This window comes from Acanthochromis polyacanthus, chromosome 20 (assembly GCF_021347895.1).
Source record: "Acanthochromis polyacanthus isolate Apoly-LR-REF ecotype Palm Island chromosome 20, KAUST_Apoly_ChrSc, whole genome shotgun sequence".
In the NCBI taxonomy this organism is placed as follows: domain Eukaryota; kingdom Metazoa; phylum Chordata; class Actinopteri; family Pomacentridae; genus Acanthochromis; species Acanthochromis polyacanthus.
In genome coordinates, this window is record NC_067132.1 from 18510943 (window position 1) to 18532540 (window position 21598).

At 39.7% G+C, this 21598-nt stretch overlaps 1 protein-coding gene across 1 annotated transcript; it reads left to right on the forward strand.

The window, feature by feature from the left end:
* The first annotated feature begins 2953 nt into the window (after positions 1 to 2953).
* cpa6 (carboxypeptidase A6) lies at positions 2954 to 19504 on the forward strand. Its single transcript, XM_022206491.2, has 11 exons — positions 2954 to 3328; positions 6800 to 6875; positions 11544 to 11668; positions 13176 to 13290; positions 13735 to 13836; positions 13920 to 14024; positions 15334 to 15444; positions 15887 to 15977; positions 17261 to 17463; positions 17602 to 17686; positions 18397 to 19504. Exons 1-11 carry the CDS (start codon positions 3213 to 3215, stop codon positions 18609 to 18611), a joined length of 1344 nt encoding a protein of 447 aa, XP_022062183.2. The 5' UTR covers positions 2954 to 3212; the 3' UTR covers positions 18612 to 19504.
* The last annotated feature ends 2094 nt before the right edge of the window (positions 19505 to 21598 follow it).

Sequence of the window (21598 nt, forward strand, 5' to 3'; positions counted from 1 at the left end):
AAGGTTACAAATGTTTGTCATAGCCCAGTGATTGATAATGCTCCTGACACTCTTTCTATTTCCACACTTCCTGGCTCTCCCAGCAAGCAGCACCCTCAAGAAATCTTCTCCAATTTTATCGATTCCACTCGTTTTATCTAAACCATCACACTCTCCTGCCAAAGTCCCCCTTAATGTTCACTGATTTCTGTCACTGTAAGCAAGCCTTTGTGCTTTGTAATCAAACAGATGGAAGTCTGTGAGCTGCAGATGTCGGAGCAGGGCTTAGTGCAACTCATGTTTCATCTATGTATTTGTCTCATGATGATGGATGATTACTCAAACACTCGGTGGTTGATGTGTGGACTGAGATCATAAATTAAAAGCAAGTCCGTGACATCTAGATTATCTTCGTCACAATCCTTCATTCATGTTGCGAGTGACGAATCTTTCTGGCCGCCAAATGGTCCACTTTGTGCTGCCTCCCAGACCCTGCGCCATCTTTAACCCCCGCCAGCCTCTCTCTTTTCACTTCTCCGCTCGGGGTCAAATGGTCATAGATGTGCACTCACAGCTCTGCCCGGGGTCAGCTTTCCATCTTTCAAATCCTGCAGAGGCCCCATAGTTTGACCGGAGCCCCCTCCCCACTCATCACCACCACAACTGCAGCTTATCAAAGAGCTCTTTCACACCCCTCGCAGCAGACCCCGAGGAGGAAAATGGTGATTTACCGGCCCTCGAAGATCGTACGGCTTCAGGCTTTAGCTCTTAAAAAGATGCTTGGTGCTTCACCTCCCCGCAGACCACAGCCCAAAGTAGAGCCTCACACACCAGCTTGAGTATTAAAGACAACACAAACCTGACTCCTGGCGGCGCCCTCAGCCTACGTACCAACATGTCACGCCTAAATGAGCAGCCAGTGTAGCAACCTTTACACGCCAATGTTTTCGCTCTCCCTACAAGTGCCCGAACATGATATATGTGGAGGGCAAAGCAAGCATTTTATGAATATGCTTCTGTGTGCAGCCGTCGCGGTGCTCAGACACACTTCACTTTCATGGTTTTATGTTATTTCTGAAAAATAGCTCTGTCAGAAACCCCGTCTTTCTAACCATGGCACATTCAATTTAAGGTTTGATGAAATTTTCCAGCGAAGAGGAGGAATTTTATACGACCTTCAAACCAAGGATGCATTCACTCCTGACTTAACCTTGAAGTGCTGACAAAGTGCTCCTCACATGGAGTAAAGAAGAGACTCAACACAAACAACATGTGAAAATCCATCTTATTTTACAGCTGGGGCCATGCAGAGAGAGTATAGCATTCTCTCAGCTGGACTTCTAAACCTGCTTTTAGTGCAAAATCAGGCTTTGGGTGACTCTCACAAAATTAGAAAAAGCTATGATGAAGCGCAAAATGATAACAAGGATTAATTTATGCATTTTTGAGCGTTCAAATGGGCCCTAAAGTCCGCAGGAGGTTTACAGGATGGCACAGGATGTTGCTATGAAACAGAAGACATCTACAGCACTTTAATTAGATTTTCTTCAACTCTACACCTTTATCCTGAGTTTCTATGATTAACTTGGAGTGGATATACAGCGTGTCTATAAAGTGTCTTTACAATCTTAAGAATTTATTACGAAGGCAGTTGATAAAATATCTTAACCAGATTTGTTTTATTGTAATCAGTGGTTGCCAAAGTTTTTTCCACCTCATTTAATACACCTCTATATGGGCACCATTAGTTGCACGAAGCACATCAAGACGATACTCGATTTCTTGCCATGTTCACTGTAGCAAAGCCTCATCAATGGCATCAGAAATCTTTTGCTTCACGTCAGTAATGTCCTGTATTTTTCTCCGATACACAATATCTTTAACATAACCCCATAGAAATAAGTCCAAGGGAGTGATATCTGGTCAACGCGGAAATTGAAACTACACGGAAAACAGACACAAGGTAGCTATTTGATGTCATAAATCAAAGCACACAAACAGAATTTTATCTCAACATGGTTTATAAGTTTGTAACACTTATTGCTTTGCTGAATTTGAGCATGTATAGATATCATTAGCTGAATAATCAAGAGCCTAATTCCACTTTTTAATGTCTTATGGATGTACACTACTGTATTATGTGTCTGTTTGGAGGGGAGCAGGGTGTGTTTAGCTTCTGTTGTACAGTAATTGGCATAAAACAGGTGGCGCACTGTTGACGCTGGAGAGAAATGTGAAAAATGTGCTGCTGCCATGCAATCACAAAAGGAAAAGGCTGCTGGTTGACTTAGACATTTAATCACTGTGTTGGGTGATAAGTAGAGGATCAAACGGAGGCACGAAAAGCCTAGAATAACAGGCAGAGCCATCTACAGCTCCACAGAGGAATTCCTGATGGAGTCAGGCCAAGGCACTGACAGAACTGGTAGCCGGTTATGACACCAGCTTTGGGATATAGATATATAAGCAAAAAAAGGAAGCAGAGAATTCAGGAACTCAGTGAATGTTGCTATTGTCTTTCATTCATTATTTTGTTCCTTCCTCACTGGTTTATATTTTTGCTGATGAAGGTGTACCACTATTTGATGGGTCTATAATGGGATTCCCAGTGGTATTCTTAGTGTCACTGTTTGACAGGGGGGAAAAAACAACACCAGCTTTGTGACAGCCTGATTTGTACGAAGATGGACTCGGATGTTTCATCGAAACAAGAGAAGACCTGCGTGTCTTCCTCAGAGGACCTGAGCTGAAACTGAAAGAATGCACCAGTTGTTTGAGATGAGCTACATTATACAGTTCACGTCTCCACGGAGAACTTTACGCATCGCTTAGAATATAAAGAGACACATAATTTGCCACATGTCATGAATGTGCGCACACCGTGGATTATCCCCTGTGCGCACATTACGCACCGGAGAGGGATCTGGTTACCAACTTCGCCTACACACCGTGGCCACGTGACTCAGGTCCTCCTCGTTTTAAAAAAGAGTTGCTGCCCTGCAGCTCACTCCAGCCCTTCAAAGAGGTAGTAGATGTTCCTCCTGTGCCAGCTGACCGACTTTTTGCACCTTCTCTGTCAGTGGGAGAACTTTACGAGAGCGCACAGAGACGAAATGACTTCACCAGTCCGCTGATGTTGCGCTGGACCGAGAGTCCTTGAAGTTTCTTTAAAAAAAAAAAAAGTTGTCCTGCATCTCTCAAACTATCCAGCGTCTTTGATCTGCTGGCCAACGATGGCGCTGGACCACAGGAGAGCATTTCGTGCCTCCGTTTTACTGACTTGTGTGATAATCTGCAGCAACGTGCTATGTCCCGCCGGTGCCTATCTCTACAACAACCGCTACGCAGGGTGAGTAAAAAAAAGATCCCCCATTCATTTTCTGGGGGCCACTGGGACTCCCATTCGTATCATCAGGAGAGAGACTCTAGGATAAAGGTAACATCCATAAAGTTGTCTGCAGACTTTACATTTTATCTGATGATGACTAAAAGAGAATAAACAAAGAAAGTCTTTGTGCTCAAGATCTTCTCCACTGATTTGAGACAGATCTCCTTTTGGAGATATAATGTAATATAGTGTTTTTACTTTATATTCTCTCCAGACTGCTCTTGTTGTCTGATGGCATTTGGATAAGACTGTATCTGTTCTGTTTTGCTGCAGAGGCATTCACATTGCTCATGATAGGCACAGATAGACAGACAGCGGGGATGCTTGCAGCAACAGTGGTCTTAAATGCTCAGAAGCTTGTCTCTTCTGTGTGTTTCTATGGAAGTTTTCATTAAAATGACTTGTCAAAGGTGCAGGCTACATTGACCAGGCCCTTGGACGTTTATGAAGCGTCATGTGGCACAAACCATCCCACCCCCTTGAAACTAAAAGTAGCCACACTCCGAGTTTAACCTTGGATGTGAAATTTTGGGAGCGATTGGACAAATAGACGTTTCCACTGGGGCCATCTGTTCCTGGACACATACAGTAATTTGAGTTAACATGTAGAAGGCATATAAAGATATTTATGGTCTGTTTCAAAAGAGCTTTTGATGTAGCAGGGTTAGCAGGGGAAGACCATCTCTGCTGGAAACCCCCTCCTCTTCTGTCTCAAACAACATATATTTTGGATTTACTCCAAAAATTACGAACCTCACACCCTCTCTGGTTTGAAACAAAAACCAATATGCAGCACTGTGTGAGTGTGTGTGTTCCTCACCACAAGCTTACAGTGTTAGCAAATGTGTTTATTCTCTGATGAATATTAACAGATCATCTCAATATTATCAAAGACCCAAGATTTTGATTCTAAAAATGCCGAGTCTGCTGAATTAAAGTATCAAAACTCTACTGAGAGGCAGCTTTTTGGTTTAAGGGCCAGATCGTCTTAAAACCAAATTGCTTCCATCCCAGAGAGAGGACTGCTGTGAGAATCAACAGACTGACAACTTAAGGACAGCTTTAGCTCAGAAAGCCCCGTAGCTGGTAGATGCAAAGCTAAGTGCCGTTTCCAGGCCAACACTGTAACAAAAACAGTCTGTCATCTTTGTGAATCAGTAAAACTTGATGAGATGGTTTGATTTGGACTACAGAGCTCCGGGGCGCCGAGGGCTGTGCGTGGCACGACACTGTATGCACTGCTATAAACAAAAAATCACATCCCACTCAATTAAATCAGTGAAGCACGATTGAAAAAGGTCAATGCATATTTCCTGATGTTCCAGAAACAATATATGATACGACAATCCTGGAATCTGACTAGACTTTAATCATTTTTTAAAAATCAGCTTCACTTACTCCCGTCCAATATTATTTTCTGCAAAACGCACATTTTAGGTCCATTTTCTATCATTGCTGTTGCTGTGGAAATAGGCTGCTTTTTAGCACTGTCATTGTGGTCACTGAAATGGGGTGGCCACTCATGTGGGACACCCGGACCCTTTTGTTCCTCAAACCTCAGAATGGCCTGCTGCCACCTTTGTTTAGTGGGGCCCAACTTCCTGTGTGACAGACTGTAAAAAGCCATTTGAAAGAAGCGAAAAACGTGAGAGGAAGACGTGCAAACATGCAGAAGCTGGCAGATAGACAGGTAACCGGGTAAAGAGAGCCTGTCATTAAGAGAATGTAATGAATTATTGGCAGCATGAGAGCGTCAAGGTCAGCCTCAGTAACTGTGATCCGCAGAGTAAAAGCAGCACGATGTAAGATTCATGATGAGGATAAAGAGTGTCTTTGTTTTGGAGCAGGGCAACATAAAAGATGTGGTTGATTTAAAATGTTGTCAAATTTCTCTGCTTACACTTTTTGTTCCAATTATGGGGTAAGATCAACATGTGAGGGATATAATTCCAGTGTGGTGATGTTTTTCTAATTCATTCTCTAAGGAATGAAATCAGTTTTTCTCTAGGTGACTAGAATTAAATTCATCCTGATTGTTGAGGAATAAAGTTGAATTAATTCCTCAAAATCGCCACAAGCACCACAGAATTTTAGTCTCTTTAATTTCCTCTAGTATGTACATTTTCTGCAAGATGAAACTTTCTGTGAACCATCTGCCCACGCTCTGAAAAAATGCGAGGGTTGAAAAATAATAATTCAATGAAAGAAACATTCATCTTTTTGAGTTACGACAACTTCTAATGAAATTATATACATCCAACAAACCACAGTGAGTTACTGGAATAGGCCTTTCTTCCACAATCAAAGCTATTTTTATTTACAACTTCTGATGACTGGAAGCATAGACACAAGTTTGGAAGTTGTTTGCTCATAAAAATGAAGTTGTCCCAAGTAGTATTTCATTTCTATTTAAAATGATTTTGTTTGGTGTTATGTATTTAATTACCATATTTATGAACAATGGTTTTTAATTGAGCAAATTTAAAAAATGTAATTACTCTAGTGTTCAATAGGTAAAAGGTATTTTCTTTAAAAGACAGTCTTCTTAAGTTACCACAACTTTAATTTAGTTTTAAATCAATTAATCCAGGAATTTGAGTTTAAATTGCAAATTATATTAAGTTGAGGCAATTACCAACATTATTACGGTAACCCAGTTCTTCAAAACAATGTTTGCCACTTCAAAGGTTTATCTAAATAATGAAGTTATCTTGCAGCCAAGCGTTTAATTAAGTGGTAGGAACAGGTCCCCCTCAATCACTTTATGGGGTGTAATCTACAGAAACACATTGTGGATGCCGTGCCTTTCACTTTACAGCATTTCAAACTTTGGTCCTATCTGTCGAACACCATGAGTTCCCACAATGGAAGGAAAATGGCTTCACTTGAGTTGTAAAACTTGGCAAAAAATGGCACTTCACTATTATTTGTTCTTTCTAATTGAGAAACTTTTTAATTATCCACTTTAAAATGTTGGTTGTAGACTTTTGCAGTATAAGCATATCACATAAATATGTGTTTACAGTATGCACTGATTCACAGTTTGGAAATGTGCAACAGCTGCTGTATCTACCAGAGACTTGTTCAAGGTGCTACCTGTAGAGCTGGAAACGCTGAAATATAATCCTGTAATGATGTTCACACAGATTGTTTGACTGGGGTTTGACCCTGTCATCTATAGGACTCTGAAAGAGGAACCACCCATTTCACCCATCTGACATCTGCTCTTGTATGTGTCACCTTCAGCCAGCACAAAAGGCCGTTTCATTACCTGACTCCGTGGCCCAGATGTTTTTGAAATGATGTGCACTTAGCGAAAATGGATCAAAGCCTCTGTTACAGTGAATATTAGCGTCGTAAAAAAAACAAACTCTGGGGCACTTTGATTCCAGTTGCAACCCGACACTTAGAGGAGCTCTGTTGTTTTTGCAGCGATCAAGTCTTCAGGATAACGCCGGGTAATGATGAGGATGTTCGAGCCCTCAAGAAAATTCTGGGACATTTGAAGGTCGGCACTTGTTTTTTCTTGTATTCCTCTCACACTTCACACACACCTCCTCACTGGTATGTATTCTGGGATGTTCTGTATTTATGTGTGATCCAAATCAGAGGCATCTCTTGAAACATCGTTAATAATTTTTTCGTGCTGGATTGCTGATTTTTTTTTAATGCTGCATTGAAATATCTGTTATTATTCAGCTCACATCAGCTTATAGTCCCAGTTAGTTTCCATGACACTTGAACAGTCGTCACAGACAGACAGAGTGAGGCCTGATGCTGTTGCAGGGTGATGTACAGTGTTCTGCAGACGGTGATAAGCAAAACAGAGAGACAACAAGCAGCCGAGTGCAGCCATTCGTCACAGTCAGGGCATATTCCCTGTCGGAGAGACTGACATATTGTTGGTAGGACAAACGCTAATCACTTCAGTAAGAAACAGAGGACAATTCAAAGGATTTTTTCATTATGAGCCTGAATGCTCAAATGTTTTACAGTTTAGAGTTTGAATGAACATGTGTTTCAAAGACACTGAAATTAGGAGGGAACCCCCGAAGGACACAAAGGCCTTGCTTCTTTTCCGAAACTCATTTGGAAGTAATTACCCATCAGCGTCAGGAGCATGCATGACCTTCTTTGCACATTGTTTTAGTTTGCTAATACGCAGCATGAATTATTTGGAAAATCATAAAATGCATGATGTAATTGTAGGACTGGAAATATTGTTTTTCAACAAATAATCAAAGAACTTCCATGAGTGATTGACTTAGCATTTGTTTTACCAGGAAAAAAAACATTTGTTCCAGCATTAGTATCCTTCACAGATGAGTCGTGCTTTCAATAGATGAATCTCGGTTTCCAGAGTTGATTTTCTAGTTAGAGTTTTCCAGTTTTCCAACCAGAATTTTCTTAGCTGACCCAGAGTCCAACAAGGAATCTGAACTAACTCTTTAATTCTAGTATTAAAACTGGGAGGCTGTATGTAATTTTAACCTCATATTATAATAAATGTGCACAGTAAAGGCAAAAAACGACCACTAACTACAATAAATCTGTATTCTTTTTTTGAAATTTTATGGGTACGACACCTCACTGTCTATTTTACATGCTGACACGTTTCAGTTTATTTTACAGGTTTGTTATTTCCTAATAGTCTCCTTGAAAGTCTCCTATAAAGAACTGTAATCTGGTGTTAATTACAGGGAAAATGGAGATCAAGTTCTGAGACAGTAATTTTTGAGTTAGAGCTGTGCTGAGTGTGTAGACTGTTCAGTTGAAAAAAAGCTTGCAGAAATGATAACTGAACAGGTATTAGATCAGAGAAAACATGAACAAAAGCAAAGTATTTAAAACATTTAAAGAATGCTCAGTAGAATAGAAGATTTTGACCTCAGTATTTCCCAAATCCCGGCCACAGACACTGTGGTCAGTCTTGGCTTGAAACATCATATTCGAAGCTGTACAGTTTCAGGGCAAGTTGTCCAGGAACAGCAGACCAGTTTCTATCTAAGGAGGGAAAGAGCAGAGGAGATTAAAGGAGGACTCAGTAATTCTTTATGATTTGTGGTGAAGGATACCAGGAGAGAGCCAGGCCTCTGGTCAGGACTTGGCCTGAGTTTTACTGTATGGAAGGGCAGCGGACACGGTGCTACAAGGCCAACCAAGGCAGCGGCAGCTACTGTTTGGACAGCTGTGGACATGTGTTTTCAGCAGCTTAGTCACACTGCCATGCCTCCGGTACCAGAGTCAGAGTTTTCAGCTTCACACGGGGCATGAGGTCAAATAATACCTACTGTACACTGGAGAATGCAGGTGGAACAAGAGTCAAACCCGTCATCAACAAAATAACACGGTTCCTCCAGTCATAGTCAACATTTTTTTCTGTTTTGTTTGGCTGTTCATGGCTGTTACCCAATGCTTGTGACAGCTTAGTTGTTTGAAACACCTGCTGCTGTGTCGGTCATTCACAGGAGAAATCCTGTTGTTGCAGAGGGAATTATGTGTTTGTTCACTCCCAGAAGCAACAACATCAGTTTGAAATAACAGAAACATCATAAAATGCCATCTATGGAAACAATAAACACATAATAAATACAGGCTCAAAGTAAATCTGGATGTGTTATTGTAGGAGCATTATTGACTCACCGCCATTATTACTTATAAAGCAGAGAAAATATCTTTCCAAACATGTGCACTGTGAAGATATTTCTACGTGTTGGATTTTAACTTCAGTAGATGGAACTTTAGCTTCGGTTCTTGATGATCATCACATCATCTATCAGCTTTTACATGATCTCATCAGTGACCATTAGTGGTTCTTTCTCAAAACTTGGCAGTGTTTCCATCTTAATTAGTGCTATTTTCAGAATCAAATAATTTGTAATTCATTCAGCTTTTAGTCCAGAAATTGTGAGGACACAATGGAAATTGTTGAGAACAAGTCAGGGTGATTCTTTGACCAACACAAAGGCATGTAGTTTATTATTGCGTAGGAAAAATCTGCAAATATTTTGCAACAGAGACGCTTGAATTAGGTGTTGCATGAAAAACTACCTTTTTTATTGAAATGTATTAGTTTACTGATCATTTTTCTGTCGTGCAGCAAATAAATTAATCAGCTGATAGTGCCAGCTGGAAAAACTGAGCTCTAAACTGAAAAAAAAACAAAGTTTTAGTCTCTTGCAGGATGCATGTAAGCATAGTTTGAGATAATACCACATTTAAATGTAAAGCAGATGTGCTAATATCCAAAATATTGTCTGTCAATAGAGCACATTCAGCATTTGTCTGTAGAGGACATCATCATTACTGTCTGTCTACAATCCACAGAAGGAGAGTTTTTAAAGTCTGATACGTGTCCGTTTTCTACTTGACAGAATGCGTCTGTGAAGGTTTTTGCAGATCAGTTTATTTGATTCAGGTTTTACTGACTCTAAAACAGATACAAGGCATTAAAGACGCTTAGTAACCTGCAGTGACAGCACTGTTTGGAATGGTTTGACGTTTCTATTAGTTTTGCCCGCTTGTTTTCATTTACGTGACATTCAAACACTTCACCTCATCTGCCCTAGGGAAAGCCAGCTCTTTTTATTGTACAATAACTTTTTCTTTCTTGTTCTGCCCATGTCAGAACTACATCAACTAAAACAACACAAATTCAATTTATAGCCGCGCAGCGTACACAGACACATAAACAATCAAGAAATAAAAGATTTATAAAGCAGACAAAGAATGCAACTTTAGGACTCATAAATACTGCTATAAAATGTTAGGAGTCGTATGATCTGATCAGGGATATTTAACTGCCTTTCAGGCATATGTGTTTTGGATTTGTTTTGCTAGCAGAGGAGCAGCGGCTGAAACATTTGTGGTACTTAACCATTTGGAAAGGCCATAAAAGTGCAGCAGCAAAGATGGGGTTTCTACTCGAGGGCACCAAACATTCCAGCTGAGGGTTTTCGAACCTTCTGGCTCGAAGCAAAGTTAAATTAATCTGGTATGCATTCTGTAAACCATTAAACCAATTGACACATTAACAAGCATGTGTGCCAGCCTGCGTTTTTCTGCCCCCATGCAACAAATGAAAGCCAGCTGCGGACGACCATACATGTCTGCAAACATACAAACATCCAATATCCTCTTTCCAGTGACTACTGTGCAAATCCTTTGTAGATCAGTGTTCTCCTGTTTGCATTAAAATACTTCCTTCATTTCCTTTTCTTAGTGCCTCTCCTTCTCTCTGTTGCTTTATCGGCGTTGCCACATGGTGTCTGTGTTTATTTGGTCAGCAACCGTGTTTTTATCCAATGAGCTGACAGCTTCAGCTAAAGCTAACAGCACCATATCTCACAGCCTGATAACAGGCGGTGAAAGACGGGATAATTATTGCTAATATGAGGTCATACAGTGGAGAAGAAAACAGTGGGAGAGACAGGGTTGTTAATGGCTACTGTCAGTGTAGCCCCATTAATGCCGTACAGTCATTCCCCAGATTCACTGCATCACTTAAACAGGAGACACGAAGGAATGTTAAACTGTTCAGGTCCTACCGAATCACTTTTATCTTTACTACCAAATGTTTGATGTTATTTCAAATGCCCTGCAGATATGATGATAAGGCCTTTCTTGGAGTCAGTTCCTTGACATTTATTCTGTGCCATCATAAAGGTCAGTGTTTGTGCTATCTGTTACATGTATTCTGTCACTGCAGACCAACAACTCACATAGAAATGAGTCCAGTTATTCCTTTGTAGTGTGGTTTATGATGTTTATATCATGTGTTAGTCCATGTGTCTAGACAGCTTTACACCCACAAACCCCCCAAAAAACAAGTTTCTTATTAATAAAGTCACACCAATTAAAACTGTCTCTTCAGAGTTGGGTGATTTAATAACATACATTATACAAGACAATAGGAATTCGTTAGCTGTCAGAGGTTTTGTAATTATGTTTAAACCATGGTAGCTTTCCAGACCATTGTGGGCAATGTTGCACATAAAGAAGCATGGCTACTGTACAGATCAATACTGGATTTGCATATGATATTTGCAGAAAAGTATTCTGAAATGTCACATATTTTTAATGTTTTTGTTTAAAATTATCTTCACTTCACTCAGTCCTGCTGAGTGTTTTGTGTTGCTGTAACCCTTGATGTTATATGATCATTGTGCTCCTTAAGGTGGACTTGTGGCAGCCCAACAGCGCTTCTCTCATCCATCAAAATGCCACAGTGGATGTCCACGTGAACCGCAATGACACACAAGGTTTACGGTCACGCTTAAAGCAGGAACGTATTGATTATCGGTGAGTATGAAAACATGCTGCCGTATATTGTTTTTCTCATGTATTTTCTCATCTCACCAGAGCTTCTGCACCCCGAGACACATCTGTTGCCCCAAGGTCACTGCAATTACCCAGCTTTTCCCCATACAGAATATGTGATTTGCACAGTTGGTCCCGGTTTGCATGTAAAAGCCCTCATTTTTCCTCAAAGCTGGGACAACATGCAAACACACACTCATCAGAGCCCATGTTCCAATCTGCTCCAAAAAGCGACGCTTTCATCTCCCTACACTATCCTTCATCACAATTAGCATTGAAATGATGGAGTTTTATCAAAGCAACCGCACGAGCAGCTAAAAAAGAGCTCCACTGTCATCTCAGTCCTCAGAGAGAAATTGCACTTCTGAGGAAGAAAAGGGCTTTTTTCTGCTCTCTCTTGTCTGAGTGAGGATTTTTCAAAAATGGTTTTCTCTGCAGGGAGCAGTATTTGGTAGGTGTTTGAGGTTTTGAGAGAATGTGGTGTCAAAAATCTCATTTTATTCACAGGGAAATAATCCGTTTTTTAAGTGTCATAGAACCAGTCTTGGATAGAAATTTATATAGTGGGGCATTATGAAGGAGTGTGGATGCTACAATCTGTTTAAGGCTGGGGGAGAAAGAGTACAATCGTGTCAGATGAGATGAGTCTCCCAGCAGATAATGGTGGTGATAATAATGGTTTTGCCTCATTTTCAACACACTTTATTCATTCCTAGACAACTGTAACATCACTGCTATCGTTACTGCTGTCAAACATGTCAAGCACTAAAGTGACAGATTAGTGTCAATGCTAAAAGACAACAGAGGGAGTCACAGCAGTTTTATGATTGGTGTTAGGAATGAGTCAACAGTAAACCCAGGACCCCTGATCCACCACTTCAAACCACTCCTCCAACACCATAATACATTCATTTACAGTGCAGCATCACTGCAGCCGACAGGGACCCACTGGAACAATTTTTTCAACAAACTATCTGTAATTTTTCTATTTCACATCACCTTATAGATGTGGGAAAAGTGTACGGAAATGTCCCCTCTGCAGGTAACGGTCAGACTGAGTCGACGGGGTTGCTTTGCTTGCACACCCTGAAAGCTATCGTGAAAATATTTGGCATTTAGGATGGAGGGATTTGACACAGTTTGCTTTGTCTTTAGATTGTAACTAAAGGCTTTATTAATGACCGTTAAATCAATTATCAGGGTTTTATAGATGAGAAAGAGGCTATTCAAAAGAACAGTTTGTGTTGCCTGGTTGTAATGCATCCTTTTAGGCACTTGAGCTCCATACTTGAGTCACTTAATGACACCTAGTTATTTGTCAAATGGAAATAGTGTTGAAAGCTACTCATTTGATGTTTAAGCTGAGATGAATAGTTGCATATCCCTTCGGTTAGTCAGTCAGTAGCTGTACTAACATGTTTCAATAGCAAGGATACTACTGTAGTGTGGTTGACTGTCATGTCGGTCTCCCCCTCTCTCATTCACACAGGGTGTTTATCTCCAATCTGCAGAAGGAAATTGAAAAGCAGACGAGGTATCGCTCCACCCGCAAGCGGAGGTCAGAGGCTCAGTACGACTATGAGGTTTACCACTCTCTGGAAGAGGTAGATGTGAAGCCCACCGCCTCCCTACCTATCGCTCATTCTCCTCTGCTCTCCAATCTAATGCGCCCACAAAGTAAACAAACATCTCAAACTCCCAATTACGCCATTCCACAGGTCTCTCTCCCACAGCCTCGCACTCTCACACACAGAGGCACGCACTCTACTTCAGACACTTCACAGCTTTAGAGTGTTTATTTTCCCAGGTCGATCAGGCAGCCGGTTCATGAATGTGTCAGGCCCTATGAAGCAGCATGAATTCCACACACACATTCGGAGAGTCTGCACAAATCTGGACTCTGAGCTTTGATCCTCTCTTTCACTTTACAGTGCTTGTGTGCAAATGCATGCACGAGACAGGTAGTGCATGAAAACCCACGGAAATGTGCAAACAGACACATAAATACACATTAACAAATTCTTTTATTATTATTTTTTTGCTCTAAGATCCAGAGCTGGATGTTTGAGATGAACCAAACCCATCCTGACCTAGTTGACATGTTCTCTGTTGGGAAGTCATATGAAGGACGACCACTTTATGTTCTTCAGGTAGGAGAGAAGGCTTGAAAACCAAGCAGGCGCATGCACGCACTTTCTTATATTACTGTAAAACTAAAAGAGCTTGTGTTCAGCTAGGAAAGAGAAGTCGTCCCCAGAAGAAAGCCGTGTGGATCGACTGTGGCGTTCATGCCAGAGAGTGGATCGGACCCGCCTTCTGCCAGTGGTTTGTCAAAGAGGTAGGCTTGTTTAACAATGCGCAGATTAAAATATTAAAACACTGCTTTCATTTTTTTTTCTTCTTTTTTGCACTAATGCATGTGTGAAAGTGTCTGAAAAGGAAGATCTAGACTGACTGCTCTACAGAAAACCAGCTGTGATGAATGGAGTCTTCAACAAAACACCAACATCTGCTCACTTGTCAAACTCAGTTATGCAAATACTTAAGAGAATCCTTTATAGTTAAGATGTTGGAAGTAGCCCAGACATTTACACAAGTTCCATCACACCCCTTAAAGTTTTCTGAAGTGAGGACGGTACCAGAACCAGAGCCAGACATTAACTGCCAGAGCATTTAATGGCTCGTTGGTTTTATACTACTTAGATGCCAGATGAAAGGGATTTGCAGAGCCATGCGACGAAATCTATCCCACAATGTTAAGAAAATTAAAGGAAAGTCTATAAATGTTGAGAATTGAATCGATTTAAAGGATTCTTCCTGCGTGATATGTGCTTTTGTCACCTGCAGTTTTTTAAAACATGCACTAACAATGCTGAGAAATAGTCCAGATTCTAGTCACCAGTTGAACTGGTGCTGAGGAGAAGAAAACTGCTTCAACATGTGTCACTAAGAAGCAGCACATGTATATTTTAAAAGCTTTCCAACATTTGCTGGACAATGCTATTTATAAAACAATGATTTGTTGTGCTGTGTTTGAAGATACTACTGCCTCTGGCTTTTAGTTTGATGTTTTAGTTATAACTTACAGAGAAAAACATTGAATCACCTTAGGATATTACATGAAAGACAAGCACAGAATCCCTCAAAGAAGGGTAAAGTAGGAAGTGAGTGAAAGAGGGTGTAAAAAAGACAAACAGTGGCAGGAAATCATAAGCAGACTGAAATGAAAATAAACAAGATGCTTAATTATTGTCCTTGTGATAGCAGTAAAAGATGTTCCAACGCATGAGCTGGAATATAAATTTGCTTTGATGTAGTAACTGCGGGAGGCCACTGGAGGTCAGGGTGCCATCTTTGTTCAAGGCTTAAGCATATTAACCTTGGCCTCGCTCTGGTTAAAGAGCAGGTATAAGCAGTATTAGCCCAGTGCCCACATCGCTCCCCTCCAATCCTCATTTGTAGTCTGAGTATTAACCTAGTCAAGATGAGCTTTCAAAGAACTGAGCTAATGAGCCAGCGGGAAGTGGCATTAGAGTGGAAACACAGCAATGACATGTTGATAAAATGTCAGATCACAATCTGGATTCATGCAATAAGTTAGAAAGCAATTCACTTCATAATTAAACTGTGTTATGTTATAATCACAGGCCATCGGCTCCTACCAGTACGACTCTGTGATGACACGACTACTCAACCAGCTCAACTTCTACGTCATGCCTGTCTTCAATGTGGATGGATATCGTTACAGCTGGACCACGGTACTGTAGGTTTTTCAGTCAGTCTTCCTATATACACGATAAAGGTGACATCTTGCTGGTTTTAATTTTTAAACACTGCGGATCCTGATTTTCTGAAAGAGACGTTTTCTTGGACGTGAAACTAGTTTGTTGACATTTTTCTACTTTTAAAACTGTGCAGAATGCAAAAAAAATGTGCAGTATTCTCAATGCACTACACTAAAAAGGTTTTGTTTTGTTAAAAAACTCTATCAGCTCTCTATACGTATCCACGTATTCTTCTGGGAAAACAGTGCAAGCGAAAAATGACCCTCAACTCCTGTCTCCATAACTAAAGTCAGTAATAGACCCAGTAGAGCTGAATGAGCGACAGACGGGTTATTTAGCTGATGGCATTTAACTCGAGGGCTTTGACAGGCTGTGGACACACAGCACAGTGACAGGGTCTCTATTTGTCCTGCAGGATCGGTTCTGGAGGAAGACACGGTCCAAAAATCACAAATTCCACTGCAGAGGGGTGGACGCTAACAGAAACTGGAAAGTGAAATGGTGTGGTGAGTTTGATAATGCTGGAGAATCAAACGCATTTCATACGCAGTACATGGACACACACAATCATGGTGCAACTTTCAAGGTACTTCCTGCCTTCTCAGTCAGTTGCTGGTGTAGTTTCTCTGTCTGCTGGTGATTGTAAGCTGTGGATAGTACATGTGTGTAATGACAGCAATATGTGTTGGCTGTCATTTGGTATCTAGTGGGTGGTTGGTGGGAGGTTCTGTTGAATCATCATCATCATTCTGGGAAGGCTAAGAATACAGCAAAGATTTATGTGGTACAGACAGACATACAGTGATGTAATATGAGATTAGAAACATAGAAGGAGTGAAAGATATGTGCTCCTCACGATTTATTATCTAAGATAGCTGATGAAGAGCTCTTCATCATGGGAACCTGCTTTTGGTGAGAACACATTATAAAATCCATAACAGCAGGAGTTTACAGTATGATTGTAAACAGTAGTGTTATTTGGAGGAGCAAAACAATGAGAAAAAATGAAATGACATGTTAGGAAGTGATGTTTGTGCAGCCTTGAGAATTTGTACAAATGACGAAACTCGTAGAAATTGTCTCATTTGTCACGATTGCTGGCCTAAGACCTCATTTGATAAATCAGTAATAATTACTTAAAGAAAAACAGACTGAGCAAATGCAAAGATAAACCCAGGGAACCCATAATTATTATTCATTTATGATTCTGATCACCAGATTTCTTTGATTATTTAAAGATCAACCTTTTATTTCTGAAGGATTTTTATGTGTAAATGTACATGAAGTGGGCACTAATTACACATCAAATCAAGTCTAATTATCAGGATGCCAGTAAATATTTTATTTCACCACATTTCAGATAATGCTTCAACAAAAGTCCACTCATCATACAATATATGAGCTTTGTTCTATGCTTCTAAAAATTAAGATTTGATTAAACTGAGTGTCAGGATTGATTATGTGTTACGATCCCTTTCTGTGTTTATCATTTTGTGCATTTTTTCTCTTTGCTTTCTGTTATTCTCGGCATTACAATGTGACCGTGATGAATTCAATCTGTTTCTGTATTAGTTTCCTCCCACAATATTGCTTCTCACCTCTTTGCCCCTCCTGCTTGGTCGTTGTTGCTAGATTGAATCCAAAATATATAGATTAAATATCACAGTTCCTTGTCTCTTTAATGTTTATTTTTGGGGATCTGATAGAAGGATGAGCATGATATGAGTCTGTCACTTAATGCATCCCGGTGTGATTAGATGATAACAGTGTTCCCTCTTCCCTTCCCCAGATGAAGGTGCCTCCTCTCATCCATGTGACGACACTTATTGTGGGCCTTATCCTGAGTCTGAACCTGAAGTGAAGGCCGTCGCCAAGTTCCTGCGCAAGCACAAGAAGCGCATAAAAGCGTACATATCCATCCACGCCTATGCACAAATGCTGCTTTACCCATATTCCTACAAGTACGCCTCGATCCCCAACTTCAGCTGCGTGGTGAGACATCCTGTGCTCCATCTGAATCTTTGACCTTGCTACAGTGGCATGTTTGCATTAATTCTGTGAATTAAATCCTACTGTAAAGAAATATGCAGTGTGTTAAAGAGGAGCCGGCCTTGTGCTTTCACTCTGCAGGAGTCGGCAGCTCATAATGCCGTGACAGCCTTGTATTCTGCCTATGGAGTGAGGTATAGATACGGACCTGCCTCCACGACTTTGTGTGAGTACTATTTTATTAATGTATCTTCCGAGTTTGCTAATGAAGCTGAATTGATGTCAAAGCTGCAGTGTTTTGTTTGGTTGTTTTAATAGTGTATGCTGACAAGCAATGATTTCCTATTCATGCTATAAAGTGGAGAGAAATGTTTTCTAATCACACAAAATCCATTTTGTCTTTAGTTTTATTCGTGTTATAAAGTGAAGAAAAATGACAGTTTTCTAGTGACACAAAATCAGTTTAGTGCACAGAATGTTGCCATTGAAAGGAGCATCATCTAAATGCGAAGTTGTAACACCGGTAAGAATGAAACACCTGACCTAAAATCAATACTTAAGTTTCAGTTATTATTCAATTCAGTTTATTTATACGGTGCCAGCTGTAACTTTTGTCATTGAATAGCACTTTGCATAGTAAGGTGAAGACTTTGTGAATTGTAAAAAGAGAACAGAGAACCCAGCAATCCAAAGTAGCCTCTGGATTCCCTATAAGCAAGCAGTTGGTGATGATGAGAAGGAACCGAAGAAAAAAAAACTTTTACAGAGAGGAAACTACAAAACCTCAGACAGAATTAGGTTCAAGGAAGGCGGCATCTGCCTTGACCGGTTGAGGACAACAGGAGAACAAACATACAATACAGACAGAGCAATGAACATTTTGTAGTAGAACAGTATTGCTGTGGAACGCTTTTCTCATCCTCGTCTTTCTCACAGATGTGAGCTCCGGCAGCTCCATCGACTGGGCCTACAGGAACGGGATCCCCTATGCGTTTGCATTTGAGTTGAGGGACACTGGTTACTTTGGCTTCCTCCTCCCCGAGTCGCTCATCAACCCGACCTGCACAGAGACAATGAGGGCCGTGAAAGCCATCGCGTCGGGCCTGCTGAAGAAGTGCGAGACAGACAGGGACAGATTTCCATATATATGAGCACACTTATCTTAACACCTTGTATTTTTCTGCGAGTTCATATTCCTCCCAGACGTTATCAGGTGAAGAGCTGGAAAGGACCATCAAAGCACGAAGTTGAATTGGTTGTCTTGTGTTTTGTTTTTGTTTTTTTTTTTCCTGAGGTTGCTCACCTCATTTTCCTTTTCTGATAAGAACAGATGGTGGTCGGTTTCTTGTGCCAAAAAAACACGGATCCTATGAACAACTATCCTGTTTACATGCAATAATATCACATACAGTGTCAGAGAGCATCTCAGTGGATCAGTGAGCCTTTATGTGTCCCTTTTATATCCGATGTCCTGAGCTTGAATCCTTTCTCGTTACTCACATTCTACTCTCAAAAAAGAAATCAATAAAGCAATAAGTTTTTGTTTTACGGTAAATGGTGGTCATCTGAGCACTTGTAGTGATATGGAAGCACTTTTTTTTTGTAAAGAAACAACTTAATGTCTTCCAAAAAATGTGTTGTATTTGTCAACTTTTCAAAATGGCTGTTTTTAATGAGTATAGCTATTTTTATTCTGGTTGCTTTTTATTTTTGAAATCAAGCTTACCAAGTGCCAGTTTAGATTTTCAGCTATAAAGTTAATGTTTTAATGCCTTTATTACTGCAAACTTGTTGGTGTACATATTATGCTATCAACTGACAACTGAAATTGAGATGTTTTTGTTAGGCTTCTTTTTTTATTTTTCTTCCTCTTTAATTTGGTTCAGAAAGAATGACCTGTCACTTCAGTAGCTAACTGTGTCATTACTCAGGTATAGATAAATGACCGTCAGAAACGTTTACTTGTGACAGGTTATGTTCTTAATATTGTATTTTTAAAAAAGCAAAATATCTGATTTGAATAAATGTTTTATAACACATCCTATATATTTTGTGCCACATTTGTGTCTTCTTTGCATCTCTATTTTTTTTTTGCATCACTACTAATTTCTATTTTTTCTTCTTCAGTCACTCATTTTGGTCTCTTGCTACAACTGACATTGTAACAAATGACTTATTTCTTACAGTTTGCTTGCAGAAAAACCCACTCAATTGCAAAGACTGAGGTGAGATGTTGCTTTTGTAGCCTTTTTTGTGCGCTGTAAATTTCTTTGCACATTTGCTTGTAGCCATTTTTAATAATAAACATTTAAAGTTTAACTGATTGCTTTTTCTCTTTCAAATACCACTTATTCTCTTCTCATAGTCCGTCTACAGATTCTGCAGCTTTGCTCTTATTTACGGATTCAGAAATGGTGGAACAGTCCAAAGTGAAAGTGAATATGCCGCCCACAGCTGCCAAATCCGTGTTGTCAAAATGCCAGATTTCCTGGGTGTATTTTCTGTTGGACTCTACTAAATGTTACTTGAGGCTGCAAAAGGCAGTGCAGCACTGTTAAACATGTACGTATGTTCAGTTACAGGTGAGGTGAAACATTAGGCGCAGTGATGGCAGATTAAAATCCCTCACTGGTCATTAATTAAACCACAAAAATCTCATCAATATATATCAAAGTTACACATTTGGATGTTGTTTTCATAGAAATAATCTTTTCCTTTCTTAAAATAGCACAGTTGTTTCCTTTGGCATTTAAAAACACCATATGGACATGTTAACAAGTTAAAACCTTTGATTTTTACTGGATGTTGGCCATTTGTGCATCTTTACAAAAGCTGAATTATTCTTAATGTTTTACGTGATTCTATATTCACATTGTCATTTATTGAATAGAATTAATAGATGAAATAAAACTAAGCAACAACTAAATCTGAAGTTCTTAATGTTTCTTTATATGCATTAATTGTACCAAAAAGGCTTCTTCTGGCCAATTCTGATTAGTATGTACCATTTATTTTTCAGTGTTGATAACAGGTGATTACTTGACTTGAAACAAAACTTAGGTGAGACATTACTCAAGATTATAGAGAGTTGACAACAGCAATCGCCAAAGTAACACATATTGTGTATTAATTTATTTTATCGGGAATCAGTTAAAATGTATACAAATATGTGGGGAAACTGTTGAATGATGGATCCTATAATCAAACAGGTCAATAATTGTCGACCCCCTGAAAAAAAATCCAGCTCCAGACCCTGTTAAAAGCCTGAATGATGATGAGAATTATGACGTTTAAGATGCATTCATTGAAGTATGCTCGATTAAACAAATCTTATTATTTATGATCACCTGACAAAAAGGTGTCTTATTGCTTCCAAATATCAAAATTCCCTTCTGTTTGACTGTAGCAACCTGTAAATTCCTGATTCAAAAATAACATCTAATCAGTCGGGTAGCTAGGCTTTGAGACATACAACGATACCTTTTTTGTTGTTGTTTTTACTGCTGGTTAGCTGTCGTGTTCCTGTAAAAAATAGTGGTGAAAATATTTAGGGTAGTAGTGTTGAAAATCATTGATGCTGAGTTTGTCTTCCCTTAAAAGTCCGAGTCTTACACTTTCACATATTCCAAAAACTAAAAGAAAAATGTTATAATGGCTTCTAATTATTGGATAATCTAATTTCTCATAATTCTAGTATGAACAGTAAAACAGATAGAACAAGAAAAGCACTCAGAGTGCGCAGTACTCTAGAAATGCAGCATTTGTTTATTAGTTACTGATGATCACAACACAGAATGTGGCTATTTAAGATAGATGTACCCACAAACAAAATGACCTCGCACTGAGTGTGCTATGCATCTGCACATTATGTCCGGATACCGACTCAAAAACACCCCACAAGTTAATAATTTTTTGTATAATGTCAGACGAATAAGTCCGTAGTGGCCGAATTGTAGTCAGATCTCAATCATGCCATCATCAGCAGGCAGCTGACGTAGTGTCCACTTGTTGTCATAGTTACGGTAACACCGTGATGCTATCCCGCAACGACACGGAAATCTTTAACAAATCCGTGGATCCAGACTAAAAGTAAACTATAAAAGAATACTTATTGAATTATGTTGTAAACAAAATATGT